The sequence below is a fragment of the Leuciscus leuciscus genome (assembly GCF_965113295.1).
Source record: "Leuciscus leuciscus genome assembly, chromosome: 9".
Classification (NCBI taxonomy): domain Eukaryota; kingdom Metazoa; phylum Chordata; class Actinopteri; order Cypriniformes; family Leuciscidae; genus Leuciscus; species Leuciscus leuciscus.
Genome location: NC_138733.1, coordinates 16,785,039 through 16,798,207, shown reverse-complemented (window position 1 = coordinate 16,798,207; position 13,169 = coordinate 16,785,039). Strand labels below are relative to the sequence as shown.

Genomic DNA, 13,169 nt, shown 5'->3' with positions numbered 1-13,169 from the left:
AGTGTCACGTGATCCTTCAGAAATCATTCTAATATGTTGCTGCTCAAGAAACATTTATTTTTATTTTGTTGAAAACTGTTTTGTAGCTTCATATTTTAGTGGAAACCATGATGAACTACAATCAATATACTGTATATAGTACAGGTTAAGAATACTTTAGCCTCTTATGCTAATCAAGCCTGCACTTATTTGATCAAAAATACAGAAACAAAACAGTAATATTGTGAAATATTATTTCAATATAAAATAATGGTTTTCTATTTTAATATACTTTAAAATGTAATTTATTTCTGTGATGCAAAGTTTAATTTTCAGCATCATTACTCCAGTCTCCATTGTCAATGTTGGAAACAGTTGTGCTGCTTAATATTTTTTTTGGAATCTGTGATACTTTTTTTAAGATTCATTGATGAATAAAAAGTTAAAAAGAACAGCATTTATTCAAAATATAAATCTTTTCTAATATAAATCTTTACAATACATTTTTTTTAATCAATTTAACACATCCTTGCTGAATAAAAGTATTAATTTCTTTCAAAAAAAGAAAGTTGAATGGTAACTACTCAAACCTTTGAATGGTAGTGTATATTGTTGCAAACAATTTCTATTTTCTATTATATATGTTCTTTTTTTATTTAACTTTTTATTTAACCTTGAGCTGAAGTCCCAAATCATAATTCAGAAAACAGCCGCAGCTGCCTATTTGAACATGGATGAATCATCCAGTGCTGTTAAAGCTGTTAGGCCTTCTACAACTGATGTTCCTCAGAAACAGACAGTTATTTCCGTTATGCTGTAAATTTTAGGAAATCCCCCGAAAAAGCAGATGAGATAACCATATAGTTTGTCATATGCAAATATCATTATTGTTCTCCCCAGATTGCACTTCCTCTAATCGACTGTGAAAGCAACAGACAAGATTGAAATACATATTTTGCGTATGCAACTAAGAATTCTCCTCTACAGCCATCACATGATTCTTACAGTAAGCGTTTAAAGCAACAGCGCAGCTTTTATGATGAATAGGGTGAATTGGGGTAAACAGGGCCACTTTCTTTCAGAACTCATTGATCCAGCCAGTCCTGCAATGCTATTTGAATCCCGTCCAGCTGGACAGTGACCTATAATGCAGATTATTCTGATTGGCTCAGACTAAAAAGAGCACAGAAGTGATGTACATGTGCCCATTCCTCAATACGCCCCTCCAAACACACAGATACGGCTATTCGAGACTGTTTCCACCAGGTACAATTTTTTGAAGTGTGTCCTCTGTTGATACAAAAGAGTTTTTCTGCAACAGCTGAATCCTGAGGGACATTTTTTTGTGTGTTTATATTCAAATGATTTACACCAACTAAATGTCATTATGATCAGTCATTGCTCAGTTGTATTTGCTGGGAGGATCGGGAAAATCTCGATCCCCAGAGGGCCTAAAGACTCATAAAAATAAAGGTTCCGGCTTTGATGGTTCCATGCAAATCATGGAACATCTATGGAAACTTTCCATTCCATAAAAGGATTTTAAAAATGATCTGCACATTAAAAACAAATGGTTCTTTTAAGGACTGTTCACTGAAATGTTTTTTGTGGAAACAAAAACGGTTTGTCTATACCATCGCTAAGAAAATCCCCTTTAGGATCCTTTATTTTTAAGAGTGAAGAATCAAGATGACTTAAAACTATTTAAAATAAGACAAAACAGGCATTAAAACAATTAAAAATAAAAGATTTCATATTTTAATTCACCTCCTTAAGTATTTTCTTTCAAGAAACAAGATTCCTAAGGTCTTGGAAAACCTGGATATACGAGAAAGCCTTATTTTAAAAGTAAGATTTGTGACATGGAAAAGTCACGTAAATTAATAATCTCCCATAGCATGGTTGGCACCAGACCCTTCTCAGTCGTAACTGAGAGTGGGTCTGGGGAAGCTTCATTCACATCCCATTTCCAAAGGGGCGTGTCACCAACGGATGTCGCTCAAATGCCTCTAGGCGCAATTATTGGATAAACCTAAAACCAATCAGAGCGATCCTCATCGTGTAAAGCCCGCCTCAATGTTTGTGATTGGTGCCAAGATTTGGAAAGATTGGAAATGGGCTTGAATGGGCTCTTGGCCAGACTCACTTGAAGAGCAAATCTAAATTTGCCGGAAGTTCGTCTGGGTTTCCCCAGGCTAAATCTCCCAGGGAATTTGATATTAAACATACATTTTTTTTTTTTTTTTTTTGCCAAGCTCTAAAATATTTTATTAGGTGCAAATAATCTGTAAAGTATTTTTTTTTTATTTAAATGCTTATCTAATTAATCATGAAAAACTGGAAAAGTCACGAGGATGAAAATTGTTATGGACAATGGGAGCCTTGAAGTCAAAAGGGTTAAGAACCACTGATGTACAAAACCTTTTAAAATAAACTTCTGTAACACTGTACAATAAACTCATTAGGCATTATGAACTAAAAATGAAAATTTTTACATGAATCTAGGTTAATTTATAATTTTTTATATATATTTCTTTTTATTATTGTTCATGTTCGTTTAGAATGCGTGTAACCGCTATATTATATACATTTATTAAAATAATGTATTAATCTAGGTTAAAGCATTTACATTGTTAGGTCATGATAACTAATGCATTAATGTTCCCGAATTGTTTCCGAATTGAGTAAAAAAACTTTTCGGAATTTTTTTTTTTTACTACGTTAAAATTGTCCCTTTTTGAGGGTCAGTAAAAACGCATTGTTTCGTGTGTGTCCCTTTAAATGCTATTCCCGGCACAGCTTCAAGAGTGTGTGTGTAGCTCCAATTACCTCACGCAGATACACACTAAAATGTCAGAAACTGTTCTGCCTTTTATGTTTAAATTGGAGTCGGACAATGATGGAGAGACTCAAGAAGAAGTGACGTAGAATGCAACAGGACGTTTCTGAATGGTTAGTTGATGAATTTATGTAGCTGATGTGGAGTTAACTATCTTCAAGTCTTTGATTAGCATATTCTGTCATGATAATCTATGAATCGCTAGTGTGGGAACTGTTGTAAGATGCCTAGAGTGGCCTGCTATTGCATTTGTGTTACGTACTGTATTGCATGAGAAAAGACGGATGCGACAGCTTGAGCAGACTCACAAATGTGCTCATAGTGATGTCACTAACCCGGGAAGAATGTCGTCCTACCAGCCGTTTGTTGTAATCCTTAAAAAACAATTTCTTTAAAAGCAAATCTTTTCTTAATATTTTCTTTAAAAAAATCTTCATTTGCTTTGAACTTTGAGCATTGTAACTTTGCAGATGCTGTTTATGCTCAAACACCAACATTACACACTAAACTAAAGTTAGAAAAGTGAAATCATAATAAACCACCCCTTTAAGTACAAGGTAACGACGTCACCTTAAAATAAAGTGTAACTTTTTTTTAACTTTCTATTGTTCAACATTGGTAATAAATGTTTCTTGAGCAGCAAATCAGCATGATTTCTCAAGGATCATGTGACTTTGGATTAATGATGCTGAAAATTCAGCTTTACCATCACAGAAATAAATTCAAACATTGAAATAGAAAAGTTATTTTAAATTGTAATATTTCACAATATTACAGTTTTGACTGTATAAATACAGCCTTGCTGAGCATAAGAAAAAAAAACAACGTATCGCCCAACATTCTGAAATGCACGATCTTGTACCGCACATCATTACCACTGTTGGCGGCTGCAGAGATCTTACAAACTCTCCAGTTCAACTAATTTGACATCTCAGCATGTAATAAAGTTACAAAAGTCAATGTATTTGTTTTTATTGAGGCTCGTGTATTAATCCATCATCTATAAAGCACTGTGGGATACACTCATTTAAAAATGTATAAGACTTCAGAGTCAGGTTGCGAACCTCGACTGGGTGAAACTCCCACAAATGCATCTCAGTTTGCAATCCACAATGATTTGTACAATTCATTAACAGCTGGAAAGCAATTCAACTTTCCTTGGAAATACTGTAAAAACTTAAAGCATCCCATTGGAAGCAATTCCTCAACATCACTTGATCATCTTGATGGGACCATCTACTTATCTGCACATTTGCAAATAGTGTCTTTTTTTGTGATTGTTTTTTTGTGTGTGTGTGTGTGTTCCTTTTATGGTAAAATCATGTAAAAAAAGAAAAAGAAAAAAAAAAGTCGATAATCCAAAAGAAGGCCCAATCCTGATAATCCATTTGATATGTAATGCCAGGAATCATCTAAGAATGAGTTCTTTGTTTTTGGGATGTGAGAAACTGTAGCAGTTTCTCAAACTCAGTGAAAGACACATGCTCATCAGATGTGAAGGACAGTACATAGCAGATGGAAGTGATGGTGGGGACCTTTTTTCTCCCCAAGTGTCCATATAAAAGAAATAGAGAAAGCAAAGGAAAACTCTAAGTTGGACTAATGGTCATAGGTTCATACGTAGATGCTCTGGCCTTTTGGAGATGACTGGGTAGGCCTGCTGCTTAAACTGGCCCGCGTTGGAACCAGTGGGTTGCCTGATGGGAAGAGGGGCGGTGGCCTCGGCACTAGCCTGAACATCCATCTGATCCATAGTGGACACCTCCATAGCGAGCTCTGTTGGGGACTGGAGGGAGGAGGGTTCGGGCAAGGTGGGACCTCGTGGCCAACAATCTCCTGAGAACTTAATAGGGCTGAAAGACGAAAGACAGCGAGGTTCAAATTGAATTTGATTTTTTTTTTTTTTAAATGTTACACTTGTAAGCCAAAAAAGTCTGATTACCTGAGAGGCGTTCGAGGGCTTCCCAAAAAACGGCGAGGTGAACGAATTTTTGGCTCAAAAGAGAACTTTTCCTTTAAATTTTCCAACACAGATGGAGCTACATAGGTAAAACCCTGTAAGATTTAAAAGCAGGTAAGAAATGCACAGAATTGTTTTCAAAACAGACCAAGAAGACTAAGGAAGCTTATTTCCGCCACTGAATAAAAGCAAAAGGTAATTGCGACTTTTTATCCCACAATTTTCGCAATTCTGAGAAGAAAAAAAACCCTCAGAATTGACAGCGGCAGAAACATTGCGAACTCGTAAATACAGTTTAACTTATAAAGAATATAAACGCAATTGTGGGGGAAAAAAAGTCAGAATTGTGATAAAGTCGCAATTACCCTTTTTCATTCCGTGGCAGAAACAAGCTTCCATACAGGACAATAAAATCATGATTATCTGCCTTACCAAAAAGACCTGATTTGCACTTTCACTCAGTGTGGAGTCATCAGGACTGTCAACGGGAGTCTGGCTGGTGAACTTTGAATCAAACTGGCTCACATCCTCAGCAGATTGCTGTCGAAATGAGTCAACAGATTATGTAATTCATATATACTCAATTAACCCTTAAGATGCTAGAAAGCAACAATAGTTACCAAGAAAGGCTTGAATGGTGGTTCTACTTTACGCGCGAGAAGGTCGTCCCAATTAACATGTCGGAAGAAGGGATGAGTCTAGGAGACAAATTGAAGCAAAATAAAAATCACAGTTAAAAGCACCAAAAACTCTAACCCTAAAAAAAATCCTACTGAATCATATTTGATATGCAAATTTCTGAGGCCTCTAAATTATCAACATGATCAAAATTTTGCATTTGTGCATTTTTGTCATTTATTTTTTCACTTCGAGTACTGACAGGTCTCAAAAACGAGTACTCTGGTATTCAGGGGGCGGGGCGTGTCCATCATGGCAATAATACAAATATTTTAATTAAAACACTGTCATGAAAATTTATGCAACTGCTCCAGATGGCTATTTGCACAGTTTGAGCCTCTGAATAAAATTGAGGCGCTTTAGAATTCCCCATATTCTCCAATATCATACTAAATGGGCATTTTATATATATATATATATATATATACACACACAGAGAGAGAGAGAGAGAGAGAGAGAGAGAGAGAGAGAGAGAGAGAGAGAGAGAGAGAGAGAGAGAGAGAGAGTACATGGTGTACATTATTTCATATGTAAGGCTTTAAAGGGCAAAGATTTCATGTTGAATTTAATATTGATATTGCTAGATATATGAGCTGTAAACAGACCTGTACTTCTGTTGCATCTCCAGGTCCAGCCCCAAGCCGAGATGAGGCACTTCTTTTCAGTAGCTGAACACAAATTGAACAAATAATTACAAAAATGAAAAAAGAATTCAACTGGGGGGAAAAAAATAAAAAATAAAAATAAATGTTAGCCTACCCTTTTGAGAAGATCCCTGGCTTCTTGTGTGAGGTAGGGTGGGAGGTTCAGTTTGCATTTAAGAATTTTGTCAATGGTTTTCTTCCGGTTCTCTCCTGTGAAGGGGGGCTAGAAAGACAAAAAAACATCCACATCCATTTAAAGTAGGGATGATCAAAAACTTAGACTAGATCTGGGGTTTTCAAACTTTTTAATGCCAAGGACCCCAAATACAATGATCACCTTGTAAGGAACCCCGCTGATAAATATAAAAATATTAAACAATAAAAATTTTGGTCTAAACATTAGATAACTGGCTTTTACATTGTCATTTTACTAAAACTGTTAAAATGCTAGATTGAAAATATTTACTTTGAATTTATTTGACAGTGTATGTGAAATTAATACTGGTTTCTTCAAAGATTTTAACAACAAAAATATTATCTAAATATTTAGTAAAAGGACAAATTGAGAAAAAGACATTTAAAAAATAAAAATCACAATGTATTTCTGAGCAGTCTTTAGAAAACAGATTTACATATAATTACATTTTGTGAATTAATTGTTAACATATTTCATTAATATCTTAAAAGCACATTAACCTTGACAGCCTAAAAATATATTTTGTAAAACAAATATATAATAATAATAATAATTCACTGATCCCCTACCAACGCTTGTGCCCCCCTAGCGGATTCACTGGTGCGTTGCCTAAATAAGTAGTCACCGAATCACACTTAAAGGTGCCATGTGTAAAAATTGAGGTAAAAATATCCAAAAAATGAGCTACACGCATCAAAAGAATGAGAAGAAATAAGGGCGATGATGTCATTAAAAAAATTTCAAGTTATAGTTCTGCAGAGATATCAACCTTAATTAGCATTAGCATTACTAGCCACGGCCCGACAGGTGTCGTAATACCAGTTTCGGCCATGGGAGGCGGTATGTGGGCAACATAACCACCAGCCAAAGATGCAATACACGAATAACTCGCACGGCTTGTGGGCGTACTTGAACCTGATGTCAATCGTGTGGAAAGTACAGCCCACTACTTCATTTCAATTCAGGGAAGAGAGCGGAAGGATGGCTGAAGCCCTTGGCAAGAGACCCCTACCACCACCACCCGCTGCAGGGAAAAAAACGCGCTCTGAAGCACAAATCAAATCAGATAAGAAAAGGACCGCTCGTCACAGTCCGGGCTCGAAAGCGCGGGGGACGGCGAGCGAACTGCAGCGCATAGCCCTGTTTTACAACGTTCAGCACCCATTCTGACACGCCCGGGATCGCTTCCCATGCTTTCGCACGCATAGCTAGGGGCAGAATGGTCTCCGTGTTCTGACCGCCGCACTGCGCGGGTTCGAGAAACTGAAACGGAGGCATCAACGCGGCGCGCGCGCCCTCGTTGTCTGAATATTGCTGCTCGCTGACGACAGCAGCCGGCTGTTTCACATTCAATGACTCGGTCGCTAAGGACAGAACAATTTGTGGCGCGAACAGGTCATTTGTAGCCTACTGTATCTTTCAACAGTGTTCGTGTTTTTTTTTTACTATAGTAGAGATGATCGGTTCACGTGCGCTGTCTGATGTTGACCAATGATGTTGACAGAATGCTGTCTGTCAAATTAATTTAAATTCAAACAATGTGTATATACAACTCAAAATGTAATATGAACAAAACGAATATGAACATATTCACTGGTAAAGGTGAAGGGGAGTAGCTTGAAGATGTCATGTTTCAAAATCACACAACGTTCCTCTGGAGGCAAAACGTCCTCTATTAGGCTTCGGCTATGGCTCTAGGGTTGTTGTGAAGGTAGGGGCGGAGCATAGAGACTATGCCGTTTCTCGTCTGTTACTCTAGAGTAGACCAATTCACTTTATGGAGGTATACTGCCCCCATCTGTTATGGAATGTGGAGTATGACTTGATTTTTTTGCCAGATAATCCACATGGCACCTTTAAAGGTATACTTTGTAAAGTTTTTTTTTTCTTACCCTGATTCACTATGGTAAGCCTATTATAGGCGTTTATATTTATATATACAGGACACTCAGGTTTTCATGGGAAATTGTGCACATTCGTCACTTGTCTGTGCGTGTCTCGTCATATCTGTAAATAGAGAAAAGTTGCTCTGGCTACTTTGACGAGTGTATGATGAAGTGGCATAGTTGTCTAAACGAGCGAGAAAGATCGACATGGAGCAGCTAAATCTCGAACCTCCGGGGAATCACACGTTTTAAACAAACGTCGAACAGAGGAGAGTCTGCTGGCAAAAAGAGATTGCGACAAAATGTGTAATAAAACGAGAATCAACATTGGCTTTGCTTTTCGGTAATGGCGAGAACTGAGGTATGCGTTTTTATTACTCAAGTAAGGTATTTTCTTGAAGAGATAAATTCTAACAGATTTCATTGTAAAGCATTAACTATTGTGAATGCTCATTTCATTATGGTTGCTTTACCATTGTGCTGGAATTTATTTTCAAGGAAGTACTGTGTCTATTAATGGGTAAAGCTACAGTAACATCTTCAGTTAGTCAACTTGAGATTCTTTCCATCTAAACTGGTTTTATCTCTTAAGCCAAGTAGTGAATATTTTATGAGTAGTAAGATAATCTTTTCTTTTCTTTTCTAGTTATGTGAAAGAACCACATTCATTTGCACAATCACAGAACAACCAAAACAGTTTTGTTTTTTAACTACTAGAAGGCCAAAATATACATAGTGTACTGTAAATTAATTATGGAACTTAAAATGCCAGAATGCAGATATGAAAAACAAGTGCACTGCACTAAGACACATTCACAAGAACCATAGCCTATACTCACTGCTCCTGTTAACATGTCGTACATCAAAGCCCCCAGACTCCACCAGTCAACAGCCCGATTGTGTCCGCTTCTCATGAGGATCTCAGGAGCCCTGAAATAAAGGAATTCTCACGCTACTGTAGAATTCATCTAAATGCATGTCACACGGGCATGTCAGGCAATGAAGAGACATTTGAAAAACAGGAAATTAGCAACTCAGACATTACAAGAATGTTAAGGACTTCTTTAAACGTCTCTCACATGTACTCAATTGTGCCGCAGAAAGTGTGGGTCACTGTGCCGTCATGAATCGACTCCTTACACAGCCCGAAATCAGTCAGTTTTACATGTCCTGTGATAAGACAGAAAACAGATTATCAAAATTAAACATTTTTTTACTTCCATTGTCAATTTACTCCTTTCTTAATTATAAAAAGAAGCGCGGCAAGCGCCCAAACCTTGGTTATTGAGCATGATGTTCTCAGGTTTGAGATCTCTGTAGATGATGCCTTTCTGATGCAGATGTCCGAGAGCCATAGAGATTTCAGCCAAGTAAAAGCTGCATGTAAAAAGCCCTGAGCATCATTATGATAATCTTTGTTCATCTCATCATGTTGATTTTAAGGCTTACTGAATGCATGTGTCTGTGTTCATGTGTCCTAGAAAAATGTTTTACAAAAATAAATCGAACAAACCAATCTTACCAGGCTGTGTCCTCCATGAAAATCCCTTCTCGCTCAAGCTGCATAAAAAGCTCCCCACCTGCAAAAGAAAAAATGTTTTTAGCACAAACATCAGTTTTAAGAGCAAACACGGGAAATGGACTGATAGTAAAGCTTTACCACATTAGATTTCAAAACAAGATCGCACTGCAAAAGTTTTACTTTAACATATCTAACATTAGCAAGCAAATTTAAACAAATTCCCTCTATGTAAAAAAACTAAAACAAAAAGACATTCAAAGTAGGAATGCCACCAATGGCAGAATATATTCTTTAGCAACTCCACAGCAACAGGAGGGGAGTGGAAGGAATGAGAAGTTTTCTATCTCCAAGAAACAAAGGTTGTTCTTGATTCACGAACCACTTAGGTATTCAAGGATGAGGTAAAGCTTGCCGCCCGTCTGAAAGGCATAGATTAGATCAACGATGAAAGGATGCTTGACTTCCTCTAAGATGTTCCGCTCTGCTTTAGTATGCGCTGTGTCCTTGGCATTGCGTACAATCATAGCCTACAAGAAGAATAAGGTGACACTGAGACATTGCGACAAATGTTAACTATTGCATTCAAATGAAAGGAATTTGTTTAACCTTTTTTAAGACTTTCATTGCAAAGATTTTTCCCGATTCTGCACCGGATACTTTCCGAACCTGGAAAACCTATAAAAAATGTCATAAAATAAAAAAACAGAAAAAGATAAAATTGTGTTATTTTAGTATTCTGTATTATATTTTATTTATATTTTAAATTTCATTTTATTTAATTTTTTGTATTTTTGTAATGTGCTTTGGTCTTTTTATTAGGTTCCGTTCTTTTTAAATTTTAATATTTAGGTTCAATTTATTTTAATTTCAGTTTTTTTTTTTAATCTCCAGTTTTTTTTTTTGCTTCAACAAACTTATTTTCAGGCAACATCTCAAATGTTTGGTTAAAGGGTTGGTTCACCAAAAAATGAAAATTCTGTCATTAATTACTCACCCTCAAGTCGTTCCAAACCCGTAAGGCCTTCGTTCATCTTCGGAACACAGATAAAGATATTTTTGATGCAATCTGAGAGCTTTCTAAGAGTTTAAGGTTGAACCACTGTAGTCACATGGACTATTTTAACGATGCATTTACTACCTTTCTGTGCCTTGAAAGTGGTAATAACGTTGCAGTCTGGGGGGTTAGAAAGCTCTCAGATTTCATAAAAAAATATCTTAATTTGTGTTCTGAAGATGAACGAAGGTCTTACGGGTTTAGAACGACATGAGGGTGAGTAATTGATGACAGAATTTTCATTTTTGGGTGAATTAACCCTTTAATTTACCTCTACTGTATTTTATTTCAGCTTTATTTCAATTAACAAAAGAGCTTTTAATAGTTTTAGTTGGTATATAATAACCATGTTTAATTTAAAAAAATACCTTTCCATAACCACCTTTCCCCAACACACGGAGAAGCTCGAAGCACTCTGGACGGATGTTCTCAGTGCCTTGGTTCACATTGTCCTCCGATATCTCGATCTTCTCACAGTCGTCCATGTTACTATAAGAACGAACCAAAAATGACAAATGACAATGTGCATTATTCCAATCATCAACACAATTGATGTTGTTGTTTTTGCAAGTGTAATCTTTTTTTTAGAATCTATCAATCCGCAACTTAGTTTAATAATTTAAGTTTAAATATTAAAAAAATTAAAAATTTCAATTGCAACCACTACATATACTCACAATTCAAAGCCACTGCACTGATCCATTATAAGGTCATTGATCTGAGCCTGCAGAAGAGAAGCATTAAATGCATGATCAATAAAAGCTCAATTCACTGCAATGGTGAACAGCGTTATGTTGGGTGGAAGATGATCGGTACACGAAGAGTTGTACAGTTGGCAGCACTTCTAGTCTGAACATGAAAGCGTAAGGGATCGGATTTCGCAATACTATTCCCAGAGATCCCAAAAGGTGACATGCACCATCTATGGCGTTGCAACTCCTAATTGACTGATCCTAGTAAATATAACAAGACTTATTAAAGTCAGTAAACGATTTAAAGCGATATGCATGCAAAAATAAATATATCTAAGGTGCGCTGCACTGCAACATCCTATGTGAAAGGCAACACTGTACGTCCAGCCCTTTAAATGGCCTTAACTGTACACTGTACTGTCAAGTAACGTTAGTAAGTTTAAATACAACCCTATTATCTCCAGCTCCAATCTTCGACTAGTACATATAAGACACATTTCGGGTAGTAACACTACGATATCTCTGACACATGTGATGACATGCAGAATATCAAAGTTATTCAGTACACAAAGCACACTGTACGTTAATCGTGTTAGCCTGTTAGCATAACATAAAGCAGCCTGACGCGTATTCCTCGGGCCTCAGGCCTGCACACATTGCTCGGGGTGGAAGACACTCCCGCGTGCCGTTTACTTCAAAACCGGCCGGCCGTTACCTCCTCCAGCTCATCATCGGAGACATTTTCCTCCGGCTGGTCCAGATCGATGTCGAAAACGCCAGCCATCGTTGATTTCGCCGTCTGGTATCACTTCACACCGCGTGAGGAGCTCGCGCTTCCCGCCTCATGGACATGAACGCACAGTCGCCATGACCGGCATGGACGCGCAAACTGACTGACGACACCCCCGCGCGGAGGAATGCGGGAAAATACCACAGACTGTGGAAAATACTCTCTCTCGACTGCAAACTGTTTAGGCAGCTGTCAAAAAACACGTCCAATAAATAAATAAGTAAAAACACAATATATATAGTACTGGTCAAAAGTTTGGACACATTAGCCTACTGTTTTTATTGTTTATGATAGAAGTCTCTTATGCTCATTAAGCCTGCATTTATTGATCAAAAATACAGAAAAAAAATGTAATATTGTGAAATATTATTACAATTTAATATACTTTAAAATATAGTTTATTTGTATGGTGCAAAGCTGAATTTTCAGCATCATTACTCCAGTCTTCAGTGTCACGTGATCCTTCAGAAATCATTCTAATATGCTGATGTGAGACTCAGTTATTATCAATGTTGGAAACAGTTGTGCTGCTTAATATTTTGTTGGAACCTGTGATGCTTTTTTTCAGGATTCATTGATGAATAAAAAAGTTCAAAAGAACAGCATTTATTCAAAATAGAAATCTTTTCCCACAATATAAGTCTTTGCTATCACATTTTATCAATTTAACAAATCTTATGCTTTATGCATTGCAAATATATTATTTATCTAATTTTCAGTTTGATTTTGTGGTGAAATATGACATAAAGATGCGCTGCGGGCGTTCAAGCCATATCGTAATTACCGTAGGCTCAATAGACAACATTAATATTGTATATGTCTATGGCAGGTCTATGGTAGGCTCGATATGACAACACGTGACGTTCTATTCGGAGCTGATCACATTTCTATTATGGCGATCATCAGACCACAATCAATGGTACAGCGGT

General features: G+C 36.9%; 1 protein-coding gene and 1 long non-coding RNA gene across 2 annotated transcripts in view; one reads left to right on the top strand and one right to left on the bottom strand.

Annotated features, from left to right (window-relative positions):
- The window catches only part of LOC309507027, a 43,694-nt gene that overhangs the window by 12,050 nt on the left and 18,475 nt on the right, over positions 1 to 13,169 (top strand). The window lies entirely within an intron of this gene.
- Positions 3,775 to 12,351, bottom strand: rps6kb1b (ribosomal protein S6 kinase b, polypeptide 1b). The gene is made up of 15 exons (XM_082181035.1): positions 12,166 to 12,351; positions 11,436 to 11,482; positions 11,127 to 11,247; positions 10,311 to 10,379; positions 10,084 to 10,231; positions 9,705 to 9,762; positions 9,459 to 9,559; positions 9,262 to 9,352; positions 9,022 to 9,112; positions 6,216 to 6,323; positions 6,062 to 6,124; positions 5,399 to 5,476; positions 5,211 to 5,318; positions 4,761 to 4,873; positions 3,775 to 4,671 (listed from the first exon to the last, which is right to left on the bottom strand). Exons 1-15 carry the CDS (start codon positions 12,232 to 12,234, stop codon positions 4,425 to 4,427), a joined length of 1,512 nt encoding a protein of 503 aa, XP_082037161.1. The 5' UTR covers positions 12,235 to 12,351; the 3' UTR covers positions 3,775 to 4,424.